Source organism: Pteronotus mesoamericanus, unplaced genomic scaffold, assembly GCF_021234165.1.
Source record: "Pteronotus mesoamericanus isolate MK-2021 breed Mesoamerican mustached bat unplaced genomic scaffold, CSHL_Meso_final scaffold_85, whole genome shotgun sequence".
NCBI lineage: Eukaryota > Metazoa > Chordata > Mammalia > Chiroptera > Mormoopidae > Pteronotus > Pteronotus mesoamericanus.
The window spans coordinates 43,357,543-43,380,270 of NW_026555329.1; the positions used below are offsets into that span (position 1 = coordinate 43,357,543).

The 22,728-nt window shown below is 37.9% G+C and overlaps 1 protein-coding gene across 2 annotated transcripts in view; it reads left to right on the forward strand.

The window, feature by feature from the left end:
* Window positions 1-1,079: 1,079 nt before the first annotated feature.
* The window catches only part of CDK13 (cyclin dependent kinase 13), a 119,004-nt gene continuing 97,355 nt past the window's right edge, over window positions 1,080-22,728 (forward strand). For both annotated transcript variants that reach the window (XM_054564113.1, XM_054564114.1), the window contains exon 1: window positions 1,080-3,137. In XM_054564113.1, coding sequence (XP_054420088.1) covers window positions 1,918-3,137 — 1,220 coding nt within the window. In that variant the 5' untranslated portion in view covers window positions 1,080-1,917. The remainder of the gene's footprint in view (window positions 3,138-22,728) is intronic.

Sequence of the window (22,728 nt, forward strand, 5' to 3'; positions counted from 1 at the left end):
TGCAGCCATTTGAATGGACTGCTTAGCCTTTCTTTTCAACTGAACCATATTAAAAGCCAATAAGCCATTTAGATTTTAACTCAGTTTTTCCAAGTGTCCAACCTATAAATGAAAGGCAAGCCTGGTAAGACAAGAAATGAGATGTGAAGTCCCTAAATGTTTACTTTTGGCTGCCTAACAGATTTAGATATTAAGGAGAAAGTGGGTGAAGTGCTAACAGGTCAGTCCTCATTTGGGCAAGTGGTTTTGACTTCAAGGCCTCTGTTAATAATTCTGAGATTCCTCAGTAGTCCCTTTTGGCGTTTCATTTATTCCCCGGATTAGTTTAAGGCCTTAAAAAAAAAAAGTAAATTTCATTTCCATCAAAGGTCGTCACAGTGATTTCCAATTGTGTTTTTACATTAAGATGGGGCCTCGAACTTGGATGTAAGTGAATCAATTTAAGTTAACGCCACCTCTGCCCTCTTCTGCAGGGTGCTGCTCTTCGGGTCTCTCGGCTATTTCAAATCCGGTGGGTTAACTACCTAGTCTAAGTGACCACTAACGGCATTATTCCTGTCAAAATCTCCAGATTATCTCTTGCCGTGACCTTTCAACAGGCGGGCGGTGCGGCGCCTCCGAGCAGTCGGAGCCAGCATTGCGCGCTGGACAGCAAGCAACAGGCACGGCCAGCATGCCATCACTGTTAGTATCCAGCAACAGCAGCGGGCGCCGCAGGCAGCCTCTCCTTTCTTTAACCCTTCTTCACAAGTAGTCCCTCCCTCACCGGAAGTGGAGAGGTTTGTAAGATAAACCACGTCCGGCCTGAACGACTGTCGCTGGCGGGAGCGAGCACGGTGGTGCGAGGCAACTTTGTTCCCGCCTCCTTTGCCCCAACACCACTCACCTTCGGTTTTCTCGGAGCGTGACGTGCGCGCGCGCTCCCGGCCTTGCGTTAGGACCAGAGGAAAGGCCGTAAGAACGAGGAGAGAAGGAGGGGTTGTGAAGGTTGGGGCCAACCAGCAAGTCCCGTTGGCCCTCGCTCCCGCTGACGAGGAGCGGAGAGGGAAGAGGAGGAGCGAGCTGGGGCCGGCTGCGCACACCAGAAGCCTCCTCGTGGGAGGGGGAGGGAGCGGAGGAGCGGGGCAGCTCCGCCACCTCTGCTTGCTCCGGCGGAGGAAGAAGAAAGTCAGGGCTCATATTCACCGCCACAGACTCAGAAACGCCCTCCCCGCCCCCATCTCCCCGGAAACAACACCCCGCTCAGCCCCGCACACTCGCAGTCCCAACCGAGAGTCGCAGCCCGGTCGCCTCCACCTCGCCCCACCGCCGTCCCTGTGGGCCTCAGAGTGCGCGAGGCCTTAGGCCGGGAGTTGTCAGGACCAAGCTACTGCTGAGGCGCCTGCCGTGTGTCGCCGCCACCCCGGAGGACGACGTCGACGCGGAGGAGGCGGTGGCGGAGGCGTGTTGTTGTCTCGCCCACTCCCCTCCCCTGAACTCGCACCCAACGTCAGGGCGCGATGGAGTGAAGCGAAGGCGAAGGTGGTACTTCCGCGTTGCGCTGCTAGAGCTTAGCGCGGCCAAGGCCGCTCCCCAACCCACGGGGGCACTTGGAGGACTCCGGAATCCCCCGCAGGTCGGCGCCTTGTGCATCTGGTGTTTTTGCTGCTGAGGATAGGGCGAACAGCCCGATCAGGACATCTGCCGCCCGGATTTCCTGCTGCCTTCAGGCCTGGAGGCCGCTGCGTACCTCACTGTGACCTGGAACCCAGGGACCCGAGTCCTGACCCGGATTATCGTGGCGTGTCTCACGGGCCTCCCTGGTGCTCAGTGTCCCTCCGCCGTCTCCTCTGTTGTCGTTTCCGGCGGGAGCGATGGCCAGGATCTGACCCGGGAGGAGGCCGCGCCCGCGCCGCGCTCTGCGGCGAGCTCTAGGCAATGCCGAGCAGCTCGGACACGGCGCTGGGGGGAGGCGGGGGCCTGAGCTGGGCGGAGAAGAAGTTGGAGGAACGCCGCAAGCGGAGGCGATTCCTGTCCCCTCAGCAGCCGCCGCTGCTGTTGCCGCTCCTGCAGCCGCAGCTCCTGCAACCGCCGCCGCCCCCGCCGCCTCTGCTCTTCCTGGCTGCTCCCGGCACGGCCGCCGCCGCCGCAGCCGCCGCCGCCGCGGCCTCCTCCTCTTGCTTCAGCCCGGGCCCCCCTCTGGAGGTCAAGCGGCTGGCGAGAGGCAAGAGGCGCCCAGGAGGGCGGCAGAAGCGGCGCCGCGGGCCCCGCGCCGGGCAGGAGGCGGAGAAGCGTCGGGTCTTCTCGCTGCCCCAGCCGCAGCAGGACGGCGGTGGCGGTGCTAGTAGCGGCGGGGGTGTGACCCCGCTGGTGGAATACGAGGATGTGAGCTCCCAGTCCGAGCAGGGGCTGCTGCTGGGGGGGGCCAGCGCGGCAACGGCGGCGACGGCTGCCGGGGGAACGGGGGGCAGCGGCGGGAGTCCGGCCTCCTCCTCCGGCACCCAGAGGCGCGGGGAGGGGTCGGGGCGCAGGCCCCGCAGGGACCGCCGCCGCAGCAGTGGCCGCAGCAAGGAGCGCCACCGCGAACACCGGCGGCGGGACGGGCAGCGCGGCAGTAGTGAGGCCTCTAAGTCCCGCAGCCGCCACAGCCACAGCGGTGAGGAGCGGGCCGAGGCAACCAAGAGTGGTGGTAGTAGCAGCAGCAGCGGCGGCCGCCGGAAAAGCGCCTCGGCCACGTCTAGCAGTAGTAGCAGTCGCAAAGACCGGGACTTGAAGGCTCACCGGAGCCGGACTAAGTCGTCCAAGGAGCCGCCTTCGGCCTACAAGGAGCCGCCCAAGGCCTACCGGGAGGACAAGACCGAGCCCAAGGCCTACAGGCGGCGGCAGCGGTCCCTGAGTCCCCTGGGAGGCCGGGACGACAGCCCGGTGTCCCACAGGGCCTCGCAGAGCCTGAGGAGCCGCAAGTCTCCCAGCCCGGCAGGAGGTGGCAGCAGCCCCTATTCGCGGCGGTTGCCGCGCTCTCCGAGCCCCTACAGCCGCCGCCGCTCCCCCAGCTACAGCCGCCACAGCTCGTACGAGCGGGGCGGTGACGTGTCTCCCAGCCCCTACAGCAGCAGCAGCTGGCGTCGCTCCCGGAGCCCTTACAGCCCTGTGATCAGGTGAGTCGGCTGTCTCTGGCGTTTGTCTTTGGCTGGGCTGGCCAGGTCCCGGGAGGCAGGGAAAGTGGTAATCAGGCTGTTTAAAACAGCACGAGATTAGAAAACCTAACTTCGGACACGCTTCAAGTATCAAGAGGCGTTTTGGCGCCCATGACACCTTTTAGGGGGTTGGTGGGACTGAGCAAAAGATCCAACAGAGCTTTTTTTTTCCTCGCTGGTAAGGAAAATATGTAAGGAAGAGTTCGAAATTATTAACTTGTTGCTTTAATATACAGACAGGTTTCTCTCAACTGTTCTTTGTTTTTCCAGCACAATTAATTTGTCATCATTTTGAAGACTCTTAAGAGGTTTGATTGTTGGAGATTTAGGAATGGCCGAGAGTTTAGAGATTAAACATTATAAAGAGTAATTTGAATCACGTGCTGATGTCAAAATTAGATATTGTGTGTCAACGGTGGGAAAGCTTTTCTGTGAAGTTTATTTTAATATATGAAAACGTGTAGTTCTAAATTCTGAGGATAAGGAAGATAATCCATTTTGCCATATTCTTGTGTGGAATAGTATTTTATGCAGTCTTTCAAGGTCAGAATTTCAGAAAGAAAAATGACAATATTGTTTCTGTGTTGATTTCTGATGACACCCAGTTGCTAATAAGAAATGTAATCTAGTTGATGTAGTCCAGTGTAACTAAGTGAATGGTTTAGTATATTTTAAACTTATTTTGTTACTCTTTACACTTACTTGAAAGTTTAAATATAAGATCCTTTAAATGTAAGGATCTTTGTTCAGAAATCTTTAAAAGGTATAACTTAACCTAGTGAAGTTGGAGTACATCTTTCGTATAGTTATTAGACCTTGCTTGATATATACTGTTCTCCAGAAAAAGTATGGGCATTGATATATATCTGTTAAAAAAAGTAAATTAAAAATAACTTTGGAGTATATTGCATGTTCTCACATTCCTTAAGGTCCCTGGAAATTCTAGGCCTTATAGTTAGAATTTTGCAAAATGACATTTGCATTGATTGTTGTTTTCCTGTTGGTCTTAGTTTTCAGTAATGCCAAATGGATGTTGAGTACCTCTATATATGTGTTATGTTGCCTCTCAGTACAGTATATGTATCTGATTAGCAAATGTTTCAACCTAGTAAATCTTTGTAAAGATGTGATGTGAGTAGAGATAAAAGTGTGAGTTTGCCTTTAAACCAAAACAGCTGTATAAATCTCTTCATTCTTAGAATGTTCAAGCACACTTAAAATGCTGGTTGATTAATGCTTTAAGCAGACTATCAACACCAAAAAGTCGTTCCATGAAATTTATCCTTAACTTTTTGTAAGCCCTTATATTTTACTCTTAATTAAGATATTTTAGGTTTGCCAAAAGGTTTGCTGTTTTTTTAAATTGAATTTGTTTTTGAAAACTGATTAGGTTAAGTTTCAGGACGTTAGATAGCATTTTTATGTGTATGATGCAATTTTAAGATTTGATTTTGTGTTTATTAAGCTTTTTAGTTGCTGGATACTTTAGCCAGTTCCTTTATTATCTAATAGTGCTATGTATTTTGTTTATATTATGTGTGATTAGGATTATTTATATTTAGCAAATATTTATTGAGCATATATTATATGCCAGATACTGTTTAGGGACTGGGATATGGCAGTGAAGAAAAACAAGGTTCTTGCCCTCATGAAGCTTGCATTCCAGAGGACCATTCATTACTGAAATCTTTTCATGATGTTTATATTGATAGACCACTAGTGTTTCTAAAGAATTGGATTTGGAATAAGCTTTAGAATATGTTAGCCAGCATTTTTGACAGCTGGCCACTTGGTGTGTGCCTGAATACAACTAGAGGTGGGAAGATGTTTCATTAGATTTGGGACTCAAGTTCTAGTCTTGGTTTGCCTAGGGTCTTAGCAAGACCCTGAAGACTCAGTTTCCTAAACCATAGCAGGGAAATATCTTGGGGTTTTTTGTTTTTGTTTTTAAAGTTTCAAGAATAAAGTGAAAATTTGCATTTTATAAAGTATAGAAATAGTGTAGACTATTACAGAAGTCTGATGTGATTGAGGTTACTGAATAGCTTGAATTATTAGAATTCTTCATATTGAAACAGAAATACACCTCTGTCTCACTTATACCCATTGCTTCAAGTTTAACACTTTGGAATGATAGGGAGCAAATCTGTATGCTGCCTCTTTAAAATGTAAAGACAGTTTCCATGTCTTCTGAGTCTTTTCTTGGTCAGAAAGCTAATTTTTCATAAAGTACAGTTTTTAGGTTTTCTACATTATATGCTTAAAATGTGGGGCCCAGAATTTACAGCTAAAATAGTTGATTGAAAAACTTAAGATTTTAAAATATAGCAAATGTATTACTGTTTAGGAATAATTACTTGAAGTCACATGTCCAATTTAATACAGAAAGTTTTATTCACTTGTAGAATTTAGTAAATGTGGTAGGTGGCCCATGTTGTTTAATGAATAGACTATTGGATTGGGAGCTCCATGAAGGCAAATGGTCTTGCCCACCATTGAAATCCTAGTGCTCAGCATAGTGTCTGGCACAAGTAGACTCTTAATACTTGCTGAATGGATTAATGAAGGGATGATGGGCTTTACTGAGCATATGAAATATTGTGGGCTGCGTGCTATACTACAGGAAATAGAATTGGGCCTTTTTCCAGCTCACATGGAGCTTACATATTAATAGCCAGTGGAGATATTTTTAAGGAAATGCATACACATTCAAAATACTAGTATTGAAACCATGATACTGATATTTTTCTTGGTGTTAGTTTCTTGAATAAATCCTCTGCCTTTACCTGAATCTTCATACCGCTGCTCATGCTTCACACAGTCCTTCACACAGCTCGTGCTTTTCTTTCAGTCAGTCCCTTAGCTTTACTTTTTCTCTTATATAACCAATTTACCATACTTTTTTTACTACTTGGCTCTTGGGGTTTAGGAAGTCACATAATTCTGCTCATTGGCCCTATAATAAATGCAAGGTTGTATGAAGAGAGGGGAATGTTTAGGGAGGGAGTAGTACTAAACACTTGTGTTTTACTATGTGCCAGGCATTAATAAGTACTTAACATACATTCATCCCCAAAACCTATATGGTAGTTGGAAACGTTTCTATTGATAGCTTGGGAAATGGAAACTCTAAAAAGTTAGTGATTTGTTCCAAGGTCAGTTTGGATTGGTCTGATTCTAAAGTACATGGTCTTGAAATGCTGTGTAGAACCTCAAATGGCATTTGAGGAGCTGAGTACCTCATATAATGATTTGTTTTGCTAAAATTCAGCCGCTATTTCGATATTTATGTGTTGCTTTCTCTTTTCCCTGATGTCGGTGCAGCATTTGGAAGATTTTTAAAAAATTCTTCTAAAATTCTTTCCACTTTTGTCTTTATTAATTCGTAGCTTTTATGAGTATGAGGCTAAAACATTTCTTAAAGACATTAATTACACTTAGTTATTGATGGTTGTTTCCTAATGGGATTTCTTGATCTGAAGTCACTCGAGTCAGATCAGGCACAATCAGTACAATAAATTGTTATACATAATTGGTTCTCTCTCTGAACCCTTGGAAGTTCTATCCCACCAAGAAGTAGCAGAGCTTCAATTATAGAATAATTTCTAGATCCTGAAAATCTAAAGATGGGTGGACCCTAGATGTAAATAAATGAATCTATTAGTATTCACTTGCATATGATATGGGGTACCTCTATCATGGATTATTTAGTGTTTTGTCCTAAAAACTAGTGTTCTAAAATATGTAAAATGAAGACACTCCAGAATTTTAAAAAAGAAGCTCCTAGCATTCATAAAATGCTGCTGATTTAATATGTACTTAATAGAAATGTCATAAGTATCCTTAGATGAATGAAATGCTTTTAAAAAGTGTCAAAAATACAGGATACTAGAATAAATGCAGAAACAATTAGAAGGGAGGAAAATTGAGATGTACTCTCTTAAGTCTCCAAATCTTTAGTTACTCTTCAGTCTCAAGATGACCTTGTGTTTTTCTCCTCTGACCAAACCTTACCGGACATTTATATCTATTCAGTCCTTACTACATATTTGTTCTAACACTAATATTTATTCATTCCTAGCACCTTAGTTCAGGCCCTAATTTTTTATTGCACTTTCTGTTGTTATTCTTTTCTTCCCTACTCATCTATTCTTTTCTTCCTAATTCATTCCTCATTAGTAGACTATTCCTAAAACCTTGGTTAGATTGTTTCTTTGATTATGTAGAATTAAGTCCAAGCTTTTTAATGCATCATCAGGTAATGCCTTTTATGATCTGATCCCCTTCTATCAGATTCTACTTTTAGAGGCACTTTTATTTCTCTAAATTTTTACTTTTGCTGTTATTTTAGTTTGAAGTACCCTTTTTTCTCTTCTCTGCCTCCAGCTTTGCATTCAGAACCCAACTCAAATTTCACCATCTTGTGACCTTTCTTCATTTATCTAGAAAAAGTTCATCCTTTTCTTACATCCCTACAGTACTTTGCTTTATCATTGTTATGGAGCTTTAAGAAATTCTATTTCATATTCTAATTATTTGGCTGGCTACATTTGTGTTTTCCTTGCTAGATGAGATTGTAAACTCCTAGAGGACAAATTGCAGAGTGTATTAGTGCTTGAATTAATTGAAACATTGATAGCATTTTTGTTCACAGATTAGTCCAAATCAACCTTTGCACAGATACCAGTTGTGTTTCTAGACTTGCTATTTTAGTTCATATACGCTTTAGGATGGGGAAAATAATTGATTTATAAGGAGAGAATTTAAGAACCTTCTAGCTTTTTCTTTACTGGAATGAGTGAAGGATGCTGGGAATCACTTTCAGTGTGAATAGAATAAATTCAGACCTGGTGTTTATATTTGTACTCTTTTGTGTACTGATTATGATGGATTATCTGGTTCTTTTAATGATAATTTTCTGAGCAGACTGTGTGTCAAGCTTTTATTTCTTAACTCTGAAAAATTGTAGCTGTTTCTCAAAAAGTAGTTTAAATGTTGCTCAACATTCACTATTTAAGACCATTTTAATATTTTCTCATATTGTATACTTTTTCTATAAATATCACTTAAGTTTTTGTTGTTATTTTCATTTTGATTGGCTTTGTTTCATATGTAGATATTTGTAAGCTTTAAAATAGATGTTGGAAGCAAAAATAACAAGCTAGAAGTAGAAGTATTCTTGTTTGCTGTGATTTTTGTGCACATCTAAATTGTGAGATAACCTGGTATTCTTAAATATATTTGGAAAGTAAAATGTTGATTAGAGGGTAAATTTTAGGTTAAAAATTGGAATTTTTAGAAAATGAAAAAGAAAGAGGTAGTGACATGAACTGAAAATAGTTAATGGGCTACATGCCTCTCCACTTTTCTGTTTCTTCATTTCCAGTTGCATATGGGCACTTTCACTGAGATACTTTATTAACACTCCAAACTTAATTTATCTAACATTAAATTAATTACTTTTCTTGGAATCCTTTTTTTTTTTTAGTGTGATTGAGGTTATTGTCATATTCCTTGTCATTTTTCACTTGTTTGCAAAGATAATAGAGACTCTTGGTAGAAATTTTCAGTTAGTATAGAAAACTGTAAGAGATTAATGTCTCCCCTGAGTCTAACCTTTTGAGATGATCACTCGTGACATTTTGCTGATCAGTCTTCTACATTTTTCTGTGTATATATGCATAAAGACATACAATTTTACATAAATAGGAACATATTACAATGTTGTTTTGTACCCTGTACTTCATAGTATATAGTCTTTTTATTGGCTCCTAGTATTCCATTGTATGAGCATACCATACCTTGTTGGGCCAAGTCTATTTTGCTGTTGTTGTTGTTGTTATTTTATTTTGTTTTGTTTTATTTTATTTTATTTTATTTTTATTTTGCTATGTGTATGTGTATCTGTTGCAAATTTTGTGTGCATTTGTTCCATATCTTCTAGATTGGATTTCCCAGGGGTAGAATTACTGGGCTAAAATGGTGTGCACATTTGTAGTTTTGGTAATGCATCTTCAGAAGGCTTTTTATCATTTTGTATCTGTAGCAGTGTGAGTACCCATTTCCTCAGTCCCACCATCAGTTGAAGTTGTCAGTTATCCACTAGTGTTTTCATTTGCATTTCTTTAATATCTTATATGGCTGAATTTATTTTTATCTATTTATTGGATGTTCTAATTTCTTGATTAATTTTTGTTTTCTTATTAATTTATAAGAGCCCTTTTTGTATTAGAGATATTAACTGTGTGTGGGTGTGTCATAAGCAAGTATTTTTCATGAGTTTGTCTTTTAACCTTTTTCATGTTTTAAGAAGTTTTTGATTTGCACACATGTGCATGCATTTTAAGAGGTAGTAGTTTCTCCCAGATACCCAGTGCCCAAACTTCAGTAATACTTATCTTTTCTACCTCCCCACTTCTAATAAATTGCTTGTTCTGTTGGTCCTTTTGCAGTGGTCTCTACTACACTCTTATTTTGACCTGTCTTCATGTAGAGACTTACTGTTGGGTATGCATACTTTGGGTCTTTACTCTCTGAGCCCCTCCTGTTTTCTGCATTCAGACTAATCATAAAATATCACTTTGGTTCTGTCATTTTTCTATACAACATATTTTCAGAATCAAATTCTTGAATTGGGCTTTTAAGATTCACTACCCCAGATTATCCTTACTTTTTATTATAATATGCTGATCATAATACAAACTGGATTCCTTACTGTTTTCTTCTCTCCCCTTCCCTTTTTTTTCTCTTTCTCTTATTCCTTTCTTTATTCCTTCCTTCCTCCCTCCCCTACTCGATGTGGGTGAATAGAATTTTCCCCCTACCCCTTATTATATGCCATTCAGTGTCTCATACATCTGTCTAGTGTTTCTTTATGTAAATAAAAGCGAATATGAATATATGTTCTCATTTCCCTTCCTACTCTTTTATATAAAAGGCAGCATGTTATATAATCTGTTTTGTAACTTTTTGTTCATAACAGAATGTCCTGAGATCTTTCCATGTTGGTATAGGAAGAGCTTCCTCATCTTTTATCAGAGCCACATAGTATTCCATTGCGTGGATAGCTGCCTCCTAATTTATTGAACCAGTCTCTTTCAAATGGACACTTGAATTGTTTCTAGTATTTGCTGATATAAGCAATACTTCAGTAAACAAAGGCAGCTTTTTAAAGGGTTGCACAGCACTGCATATGCTACTTAAAATGAGATTATTCTTCATTCTTAGAATGGTGGTTGGTTTTATTGGTTGGTAAATTCCCATTTACTGGTTTTCATGAATGAAACATTGATAATGGGACTGATAGCCCTTCTTAATTAAAGAATCATTACCCTGTGGAGGCCTGTTGCTCTATCTTAGTTTTATTTTAATAATAAAAAGTAGAAATTTTAATAGTGAAACCCACCTAGAGACCTTTGCTCAAAAAGACTAACTCACTGATCACTGTAATAACTGTCATGGCAACTGTACAGCAATTTAATAGCATAATAATGAATAATATAAATTGCACATCAGATTCTTTTTTAATAAAAATTTTACCCGTCTTCCCTCAATCCCCTCCCCTTTGGCAACCATCAGTTTGTTCCCTATATCTTGGGTCTAGACTCCTTAACTATTTTAAAAATGTAGAATTGTAAGTCCTCTGTAGCTTAGTTTATGCTCTTTCCTCCAATCCTATTGCCCATTCTTCCAACCATAGTTCAGGTGTCATCTTATATAAGAAAGAAGTCTTTATTAATATCATCCAGAACTAATTTCTCTTAATTACTTTAGCACTGAGATCACTTTTATGAGTGCTTACTATATCCAGATTGTATTAGAGTTTTTCCCCAACATCCCCGCTCTCCAACCTTTTAGGTATATTGGACATGTTTTATTAATTCATTTAAAAAATCAGTTATATTGAGATATAACTTAAATACAATATAATCACCAATTTTAACTGTATAATTGAATGTAACCACTTCCACAGTCGTGATAAAAAGAACTTCAGCTTTTGTCAGTCTTTGCTTTTAGCTGTTCTAGTGGATGAGTAGTGACATGTCATTGTGGTTTTATTTGCAATTCCCTGATGACTAATAATGTTGAGCATCTTTCCATGTGCCTATTTGTTCTTCATGGCTTTTGTGAGCTGTCTTAAAATGTTTTGCCCATATTCTTTATGAATTTGGTTGCTTGTCTTACTAACTTGTAAGAATTCTGTATATATTCTGTATACAAGTTCCTTGTCAGATACATATTTTGCAAATGATTTTTCTCAGTCTGTGGCTTGCCTTTCCTTAACAGTAATTTCAAAGAGCAAAAGTTTTAAATTTTGATGAAATCTAATCTAGTATCTTTTTATTTTATAAAATTTTTGCTTTTTGTGCCCCACCCCCCCCAAAAAACTTGGCCTAACTCATGGTCACAAAGATTTTCTCCTTGTTTTAAAATATACCATTTCAACTTACCACAGTCTCCTTTCATGTGTAATGGGACATTACAAAGGTATGCTTTCATTTTTTTTCCTCTTTCATAATATTCTTGTCACGTTTTATTTCTACATATATATGACTTATGCATGATATATATAGACATGGAATTTTTAAATGATAAAAGTGTCCTGGCCAGGTTGCTCAGTTGGTCGGCGCATCATCCCCATATGCCAGGGTTGCGGGGTCAGTCTCCTGTCAGGCCACGTAAAAGAATCAACTAAAGAATGCATGAATGGGTGGAACAAGTCGAACTTTCTCTCTCCCTTTCTCACTAAACTCAATTAAAAAAATTAAAAAAGAAAAGTCACTTATATATACTTTTGTAGACATTTTCTGATCCTTTTTGTGTACATCCAAGCTTTAATGTAATATTTTCCTCTGACCAAAGGAATGGCTTTAAACATTTCTTATAATGTAGGCCTGGTCTTTTGTTTGAACACCTCCATTTTAAAAGATATTTTTGCTGGGTATGGATTCTACATGGACTGTTTTTTCCCTCTCAGTACTTTGACTGACTCCACCTCTGGTTTAGCAAGAATTTTCATAATATTTTGGTTTTGCTTTAGCTACTGGATTGTAAGTCCCATGGGGTTCTTTTTCAATCTTAGTATCTTTTATTCACTGACCACAGCATATGATAGGTAATAGGTACCCAGCAAATGATGTGAAAGTGATTTGGATAAGATAATATCCAGAACCTCAGGATTTAAAAAAAAACAAACCCTGTTGATATTAACAAGGTTTAGTGTTGGTCTATGAAGAAATTCATGACTGTGGCTAGACTAATAAAAGAATGTGCCTTTGGGTAAATCAAGTATTAAGCTCTCCCTCTACTCCTCACCATCTTTTTCTTTCTTCAGTGAAACATGAAGACAAACACAGAGTTTATGCTCAATGAATTAGAACTTGTTTGCCTGAGCAAGTATGCAAAAAGTCAACCATATGTCTTTTATTTTTTTAACTTTTAGTGTTGCATAAGCAACATTAAGGAAAGGAAGTACACTTTTAGAACAAATAAGAACATTTCAGTGGTATGTTTTGGTTTTTTTTTTAGTTTTAAAAATAACATCTTTTTTTGAGATACAGTTCATATATACCATACAACTTACTCTAATTTTAAATGGTACAATCAGTGGTCTTTATTGTATTTACAGACTGGTGCAACCATCATCACTAACTTTAGAACACATTGATCACTCCCAAAAGAAACTACCTGTTAGTAGTCACTCCCCATTCCCACTGATCCCAGCCTATGGCATCTACTTTCTGTCTCTATGGATTTGCCTATTCTGGATATTTCATATAAATGGAATCATAAAATTCATGGTCTTTTTCATTTAAGTATCATGTTTTTAAGACTCTTCTATGTTGTAGTATGTATCAGTATGTCATTCCTTTTTATGACAAATATTATTCCATTGTATGGATATAATATTTTCTTGTCAGTTGATGGACATATGGGCTGTTTCTATATTTTGGCTATTATGAATTATACTTCTGTGGACATCTGTGTACAGTTTATTTCTCTTGGATGTATACCTAGGAGTGAAATTTCTGGGTTATATAGTAATTCTCTGTTTAACATTTTAAGGAACTGCCAGACTATATTCCAAATTAACTGCATCATTTTCCTCTTCTGACCTGCGATACATGAGTGTTCTGATTTTTCCTTATCCTTGGCAATAGTTGTCTTTTTGATTATTATAATCCTGGTGTTTAAAATGGTATCTCATTATGATTAATGACGCTGAGCCTCTTTTCATGTGCTTATTGGCTATTTGTGTGTCTTGTGGGGGCAAGGGTGTGGAGGGAGATGTTTATTCAGATCCTTTACTCATTTTAAAATCGGGTTGGCTTCTTAGTTTTGTATCTTAAAAATTCTTAATATATTTTGGATACAGGTCCCTTAATATGACTTGCAACATACTTCTTCCTAGAGAGGGGAATTCTTGTGTTCAGAAGAGTCAGTTCTAATTTAATATAAAGAAGTGTAGTCTTCCCCAAGTGACTTGTTCATAACCATTTCTGCTGTTCCAACAGTGTAACTTTGGACAGGTCACTTAGCTAGTGAGTGACTGTCTGTGGACTCAAAAGAAGAAAAAGAATTCCTAGAGTGAGGGGTCAACAAAGCAACCAAAAGACTACTATCTGTTTGGCAGATCTTGTGCCTTGATTTAGTTGGGTAAATATCCAGCATTAAGGAAAAAGCAAGGAGTTTAAAAGGATGTGGATATAGATGCTTTTGTAGCAGAGCAATATGAAGAACTTCCATTAACTTAAGCTTTTTGACCTTGGTCTTTTTGTAAAATGGAATGAATAATGCCTACCTAATGAAAAACAAAAACAAAAACGCTTGAAACCACCTAAGTACTATGAATAGGGGAGGAGTTCAATTATGGTACACATACATGATTTACAAATACTTTCTCTTGCTGTATCCCTTTGTTGATATCCATTAAAGCACAAAAATTTGAAATTTTGTTAAAGTTCACTTTGTGTTTCTTTGCTTGTGCTTTGGTGTCACATCTGAGAATGCTTTGCTTAACTGAAGATCACAAAGGTTTATCTTTATATTTTCTTTAAGAGATTTACAGTTTAAGCTTTTACATTTTGGTCTTTGACCTGTTCAGAGTTAATTTTTTGGTATGGTGAGAAAAAGAGGTCCAGCTTCATTCTTTTGCAAGTGAATATCTAGTCATTCCAGTTGTTAAAAAAGACAATCCTTTCTTCATTGGCAGTCTTTTGAAAATTCTGTGACCATAAATGTGAGAGTTTATCTCTGTATTCTCAGTTCTATTACATTGATTTATATGCCCATCCTTATGCCAGTACTAACTACACAGTCTTGATTATTCTAACTTTGCAGTGGTTTTTGAAACAATAAGTATGAGACCTCCAACTTTGTTCTTTTAGATTGCTTTGACTTTAGTGTTTTGGGGGCGTGGCTTGCATTTCCATTTGAATTTTAGGATCAGCTTGCCAATTTGTGCAAAAAAAGGTAGCTGGGACTTGGATTGCATTGAATCTGTAGATAAATTTGGGGGTATTGCCATTTTAATAATGTTAAATCATCTAATAAATGAACATGAAATTTTTTTCTATTTAAATAGGTTTTCCTTAATATTTTCAGGGTATATTTTTAGGTTTTGAAGTTTTCAAATATTTTAGGTTTTGAAGTTTTCAGGGTCCAGTCCTTGCACTTTGTTTTGTTATATTTATTCTTATCTTTCTTTTTAAGGCTATTGTGAATAGGGTTGTTGTGTTTTTGGATATTCATTTTAATTGTATATAGAACTACAATTGATTTTCCTATATTGATCAGTCACTTTTCCTACCATCTTGCTGACTCATTTCTTAGTTCTAATAGTTTTTTAGTGGATTCCTTGGGATCTTGTATATTACAAGATTTTGTCATGTTTAAGAAGATTTAGTTTTACCTTTTTCCCCCCTCAGTCTGGATTTCTTTTGTTTTTGTTTTGCCTAATTGAAATGGCTAGAAAATACAGTGTTGATTAGAAGTGGCAAGACTTGACTTTCTTGTCTTGTTTCTGAGCATATGGGGAAAGTATTCGGTCTTCACAAAGTGTTAACTGTGAATTTTTTAGAAATGTCTAGTTTTTTTTTTTGATGAAAATCGTTTCCCTCAGAGTCTTAATTTTTGGTGTCAAAAAAAAAATTCTGGGTCTTTTGGTTCACCCTTAAACATGAGCCTGTGTAAATTATCCATTACTGTTCTAGGGGCTAGAAAAAGAAGAAATCTCCTATTTATTATGAAAAATATTTGCATTAACATTGGTAGTATTTTCTTTATTTAATCAGTTCTAAAAACACTTGTGATTTTCTAGATTTAATTCTTTTGGAGTTAAGCAGTTGGAGTAGTAGAGTAAGAATAAATCTGTACAACCTTTTCATTTATATTCATACTGTACATTTTGGTTTGTAGTAATTTCTGGTGGTGTTTATCTTTAAACCTTTCTGTTATTTCTCAGTTTCCTATAATAATTTTACTTCCTTTAAATATTTTATATGTTTAAAACATATAAAATGCTTTAAAGCAGTACAGAATCATACAGAATAAAATGTAAAAGAAACCCTTTATGTCTTTTTCATTCCCATTTCCGTCCAAATACATAATCATTTAAGTATTGGGTTGGCCAAAAAGTTTTAGTGTTTTTCTATATGATGGCTTTAGTAGTGCTTAGTTATCTTTAACTTCATTCAAAACAGTTTTGTTGAATTGTATTATGACTGCTGTCATATCAGTGTGCATGAAAAAAAAACTTACCAAATTAGTGGATCTTTGTGCACCATTTAAATATTGGAGATGGAAGAAGATATGCAACATTTTTGGTGTAATATGCTTTATTATTTCAAGAAAGGTAAAAATGGCCTTGGCTGGTGTGGCTCAGTAGATTGAGTGCAGGCCTACAAATGGAAGGGTTGCCAGTTCAACTGTTTAGCAGCAACCGGCCTCTACACACTAGAAGCCAATAGTGAGAGAGAGTTGATATACTCAAAATATCCTAATCCATAAAGTTATTGGTGAAAATGAAAAATGTGTCTTTTATTTTATGGAAAAAACTAAATGGACCTTTTGGCAAACCCGGTAGATCGATGCACAGCCTTTTTCTGGGTATGTACTTACACAGAAACATATGTACATATAAACATTAGGAATGTTGTACCATAAATATTGTTATTCACATGCTTTTTAAAAAGCAGTATGATTTGAAAGTCTTTGCAAAAAGGCTACATAACATTTTATAATGAAATTTATCAAGTTTTATTTAACCACCAATTATTGGGTAGTAAGCTATTTTTTTCCTATATTACAAACTAACAACTTTTTGACACAAATGGAAATGTTTCCGTAAGAGATGTTCTTATAAGTGAAACTGCAGATCAAAAGCATTTGATAGATACTACCAAATTGCCTTTTAAAGAGCCTTCGCAATTTTATATTCCCTCTGATAATTTATTTTTAACCATTTCTCTGCATTATCATAAATAGTCGGTATTTTCAAGATTTCTATTTTTGCCATTTTGATGGGTGGAAATTTATAACTATTATTTGCCATTTATGGTTACCAAAGAGAAGGGAGTATTTTAATTTTTTTACTGGTGATTTGTATTTCTTCTTTGTATTCTATTTCTAATCATGAATACCCACCAGTTATTAAAAATAAGGAACGTTTGATGTTATAAAAAGTAGTTTTGCTCGTTTAATCCCCATTGGATAATGGACATAAAATGGTTATTAATAAATAACAAATTCATCTCATTGTTTATATGAAGATACTCATTAACTAAATATAATTTTCTCCTAACTTTTTAGTTTAAGTAGCATTTTATCAATGGACCCATGACCATTGGTTAACTAGTTAGATATCAGTTATGCAAACCATTTTGCTAGTATTTGCAGGCATTTAGAATACCAGATAACCTATTTGCTCTTTTTTATTCATCAATTCAGTAGAAATCTTTTGATTGCTTACTGTATGCCAGAAACAGTTCCAAGCACTGGGGATAAAGTGATACAAGGTGGGAGGAGATGGGTATAGATTTATCTTTCTGGTGAGGGAAAGTCTCACTGTGGAGTTGATAAATGGCGACTTCACTGCTGAGAAAGAGTCAGCCTTATGATGATCTAAGCATCCCAAGAGAGAACAGTATGTATTAAGATACCAAAATACTTTATGCATTCTCTATAGACGTTGTGTTGTCTTTATAGTTTGGTTGCTGTGAAGAATAAGTCAAATGAAAAATGTCTAGAAAAGTGTTTTGTAAACTGAGGTTCAGCTTAGTATGTTTGTTTATTTAGTAAAAGACTACTATTATGCTAATGGATATGGAATGATTAAAAAGAATAGACCTTGTTTTTCCTCCTCAAAGAAGATGTAGTCTAGTACTATGAGATTCAAAGGAGAGCTTTCTTTCTTGGAGTTGGTGGTAAGGCTTTCTGTACGAGGAAGGACTCTTGAATTAGGCCTTGAATAATGGCTAGGGTTTTTAATGCCTGGCTTAATAAAGGGAACACTTTATATAGAGCTGTGGTAGACCTGATGCTTTGATATGAAGTATTCCTTTGCTTAGCAGATAAAAGAGGTGAAGAGAGGAATGTGAGAGAAACATTCTAGGCTGGGCGCTTTATGTGTTTTGGGATGGCTGGACAAGTTTGTATACAGTTAAATGCTGTGAAGAATTTGGTAGAGGCATAACTGAAAGATGCAGGTGGCAGTATGGTGAGTAAATTGGAAAAGGTAGGGACTAGAGGTGGGGAACCTTGCAAAAGGATATTTTGGAAATGATGTTTCGTGGTATTTGGTCTCTATACCAATTAGGCCAAGTGAGAGATCTAGTAACACCCAATATGAGATAGTAACTATAGGGATAAAGAGCATGGAAAACTAGAGGGATGCTTAAGTGTAGAATTGGCAGGAGTTAGATATGAACTGGATATGGAAGAAGGAAGGAAAGGGGCCATGTAGAATATAGAATGACTTCTGGATTTCTAGTTCAGTGGACACCATTGCCTGAGAATAGGGTATATTTAAGGAGAAAGGGGGAGGGTTTGGCAAGGAAGCTTAACTGTATTGTGTTGAAGGTGCATGTAGCATAGTTGGGAGGTGGAAGGATTACTTGGTGGGGTAATCAATGTTTAGGTACTAATTTAAGCCACACATAAGCATAAGTTAAATTAATTGTGGGAGAGAAGCTATAGTGAAGAAGAGAACCTTTAAGAGCAATGAGAAACAGCCATAGAAGAAAATAATCAGGAAAAAAGTAGTGGAGGTGGTAAGGATTTGTTTTTAAGGGTGTGGTCACAATTGTTATCATAGATATTGACATTTTTCTTTCTTCCTTCCTTTCTCCGCCTCTACAAAAGGAAAGGTAGATAGGTCATTGGTTACCTCAGTAATTGCAGTGAGGATATGAGCTGTAATTTGGTTGTAATTAGGAGAGGTAAAAATACAGTATTGAGTTACCATCATTTGCTTGTTTGCTTCTGGTCTGTTTTGTTGTTTTTTTTTTTAAGATTTTTTTTTTATTGTTATCTATTACAGTTGTCCCAATTTTTCCCCCTTTGCCTTCCTCCACCCATCCCACACCCTGCTCCCACAGTCAGTTCCCACACTGTTGTCCATGTCCATGGGTCATTCATACATGCTCTTTAATTAGTCCCTTCCCCATCTTTCCACCATTATCCCCCTCCCCACTTCCCTCCAGTGACTGTCAGTTGTTCCATGTTTCATGTCTGCGGTTCTGTTTTGTTCATTAGTTTATTTTAGTTTATTTTGTTTATTAGATTCCTCTTAAAAATGAGATCATACGGTATTTGTTTTTCACTAACCTTAGCAAAATTTTCTCTCCAGTTCCATCCACGCTGTTGAAAAAGGTAGGAGTTCCTTTTTTCTTTCTGCTGCATAGTATTCCATTGTGTAAATGTACCACAGCTTTTTATGCAGTCATTTACAAATGGGCACTTAGGCTGTTTCCAACACTTGGTTATTGTAAATAGCACTGCTGTGAACATAGAGATTCCTAAGGTCTTTTGTATTGGTGATTTGGGATTGTTAGGATATATGTCCAGCAGCAAAATTGCTGGGTCAAAAGGCAGTTCCATCTTTAGTTTTCTAAGGAAATTCCATACTGTTTTCCACAGTGGCTGCAGCAGTCTGCCTTCCCACCAACAGTGTACTAGGGTTTCCTTTTCTCCACAACCTTGCCTGTACTTGTTGTTCATTGAGTTATTTATGATAACCATTTTAATCAGTGTGAAGTGGTATCTCATTGTGGTTTTAATTTGTATCTCTCTGATGGCTAATGATGTTAAGCATCTTTCCATATGTCTATGGGCCCAGTCCTCCTTGGAGAAATGTCTGTTCAGGTCCTTTGCCCATTTTTTAATTTGATTGTCTTCCTGATATTGAGTCTTATGAGTTCTTTATATATTTTGGACATCAAACCCTTGTCCATTGTATCACTGGCAGATATGTTCTCCCATACAGTCAGTTCCCTTTTCATTTTGATGATGGTTTCTTTGGCTGTGCAGAAGCTTTTTAATTTGATGTAGTCCCATTTGTCTTACCCTAGGAGATATATCAGCACAAATACCAGTATGTGGGATATCTTAAGTTTTCCTGCCTGTTTTCTGTAGGACTTTTGTGGTGTCATGAGTATATAATAAGTCTTTTATTCATTTTGAATTTATTCTGGTGTATGGTATAAGTTGGTAGTCTAGTTTCTTTTCTTTCTTTCTTTTTTTTTTTTTGGCATGTAACAGTCCAGTTTTCCCAACACCATTTATTGTATGCTCATGCTCCCTTTGTCAAATATTAATTGACTGTAGAGACTTGGGTTTATTTCTGGGCTCTGTATTCTGTTCCATTGATATCTGTGTCTGTTCTTATGCCAGTACCAGACTGTTTTTATTACAGTGGCCATGTAGTATAGTTTGAGATCAGGTTGTGATCCCTCCTAGTTTGTTCTTCTTTCTCAGGATTGCTGAGGATATTCGGGATCTTTTTTGGTTCCGTATAGATTTTTGAAGTATTTGTTCTAGATGTGTGAAATACGCCATTTGTATTTTAATAGGAATTGCATTGAATCTATAGATTGCTTTGGGTAGTGTGGACATTTTAATCGTGTTAATTCTTCCAATTCATGGACACGGTGTATTCTTCCATTTGTATCTTCCTCAGTTTCTTTCCTTAGTGTTCTATAGTTTTCTGAGTTTAGGTATTACACCTCCTTGGTTAAATTTATTCTTAAGTATGTTATTTTTCTTGTTGTAGTAAATAGGATTTTCTCCTAGTTTCTCTTTCTGATAGTTCATTGTTGGTGTACAAAAATGCCATCAATTTCTGAATATTGACTTTGTATCCTGCTCTTTGGCCAAATTCACTTACTAGGTCGAGTAGTTTTTGGTGGAGACTATAGGGTTTTCTTGTACGCTGTCATGTCATCTGCGAACAGTGACAGCTTTACTTCCTTCCAATTTGGATGCCTTTTAATCCTTTTTCTTGTCTGATTGCTGTGGCTAGAACTTCCAGTACTATGTTGAATAAGAATGGTGAAAGCGAGCACCCTTGTCTTGTTCCTGATATTAAGGGGAAAGCTTTTAATTTTTACCTGTTGAATATAATGTTGGCTGTAGGTTTCTTGTATATGGCCTTTATTATATTGAGATATGCCACCTCTATTCCCACTTTGCTGGCTGTTTTTTGTCTTGATAAATGGGTGCTGGATTTTATCAAACGCTTTTTCAGTCTCTCGATATGATCATGTGATTTTTGTCCTTTTTTTTTTATGTGGTGTATTATGTTTATGGATTTTGGAAATATTGTATCATCCCTGGAATGAATCCCACTTGATCATGGTGCATGATTTTTTTTAATGTATCTATGTATTTATTTATTATTATTTTTAATCCTTTTAATGTATTGCTGATTCCAGGTTGTCTATATTTTGTTGAGGTAAAAATTTTAGCACCTATGTTCATCAGAGATATTGGCTGTAGTTTTCTATCTTTGTTGTGTCTTTCCCTAGTTTTGGAATTAGGATGATATTGGCCTTGTAAAAAGAGTTTGGGAGTCTTCCCATTTCTTGAATTTTTTGGAGTAGTTTGAGAAGGATAGGAGTTAGTTCTTCCTTAATTGTTTGGTAAAATTCACCTGTGAATCCATCTGGTCCAGGGCTTTTGTGTGCCCTGACTTTTTAAGTTACTGCTTCAATTTCACTAGTTGTTACTGGTCAGTTCAGGCTTTCTGCTTCTTCTTGATTCAGTTTTGGAAGGTTGTATGTTTCTAGAAATTTGTCTGTTTTGCCCAGGTTGTTCATTTTCATGGCGTATAGTTATTCATAGTAATTTCTTAAAATCCTTTGTATTTCTGTGGTTTCAGTTGTAACTTCTCTTTCATTTCTGATTTTATTTATTTGGGTCATCTCTCTTTTTCTTGATGAGTTTTGATGAGTTAAAGGTTTGTCAGTTTTATTTATCTTTTCAAAGAACCAGCTAGCTCCAGGATTTATTGATCCTTTGAGTTGTTTTTTTAGTCTCTGTTATTTAATTCTGCTCTAATCTTACTTCCTTCGGCTTTGTTTCTTGTTGTTCCTTTAGTTCTTAATAGACTTTAGGGTTAGGCTGTTTATTTGAGATTTTTCTCTCTTCTTTAGATAGGCCTGTATTGCTTTGAGTTTCCCTCTTAGGACTGCCTTTGCTGTGTCCCGAAGGTTTTGGGTAATTGTGCATTCATTTTCATTTGTTTCTAGGGTTGTTGTTGTTTTTTTTTTTTTTATTTCTTTCTTGATCTCATTGTTAACCTATTCGTTTGGTTCTAGGTTTTTTTTAAATTTCTTTCTTGATCTCATTGTTAACCTATTTGTTATTTAATGTTACTGTCTTCATGTATTTGAATATTTTTGAATTTTTTCCTTAAGGTTGGTTTCTATTTTCAATCCATTGTGATTCGAGAAGATGCTCGATACAATTTTAATACTCCAGATATTTGGGGGGCTTGTTTTGTGTCCTACCATGTGGTTTATCGTTGAAAATGTTCTGTGTGTGCTTGAAAAGAAAATATTTTTGCACCTTTGGGGTGAATGATTCTGTACATATCAATTAAATCCATTTGATGTAGAGTGTCATTCAGTGCCACATTATCCTTGTTCATTCTTTGTTTGGAAGATGTATCCATTTTTGACACTGGGGAATTGAAATCTCCTACGATGACTGTGTTGCTATCGATATATTTCTCGAAGTCCTCCAAGGTTTTCCTTATATATTTGGGTGCTCCTATGATGGGTGCATATATGTTTGCAAGGGTTATATCCTCTTGATGGACTGCTCCCTTAAGTGTTGTATAGTGAAACCTTCTTATCTCTTTTTATGGCCTTTGTTTTGAAGTTTATTTTATCTGATAGAAGTATTGCTACCCCTGCTTTTTTTTTTCATGTCTGTTTGCTTGGAGTATTTATTTCCATCCCTCCATTTTCAGCCTGTGTAGATCTTTTGTCCTGCAGTGGGTCTCTTGTAGACAGCATATATGAGGGTTGTATTTTCTTATCTATTAAGCTAC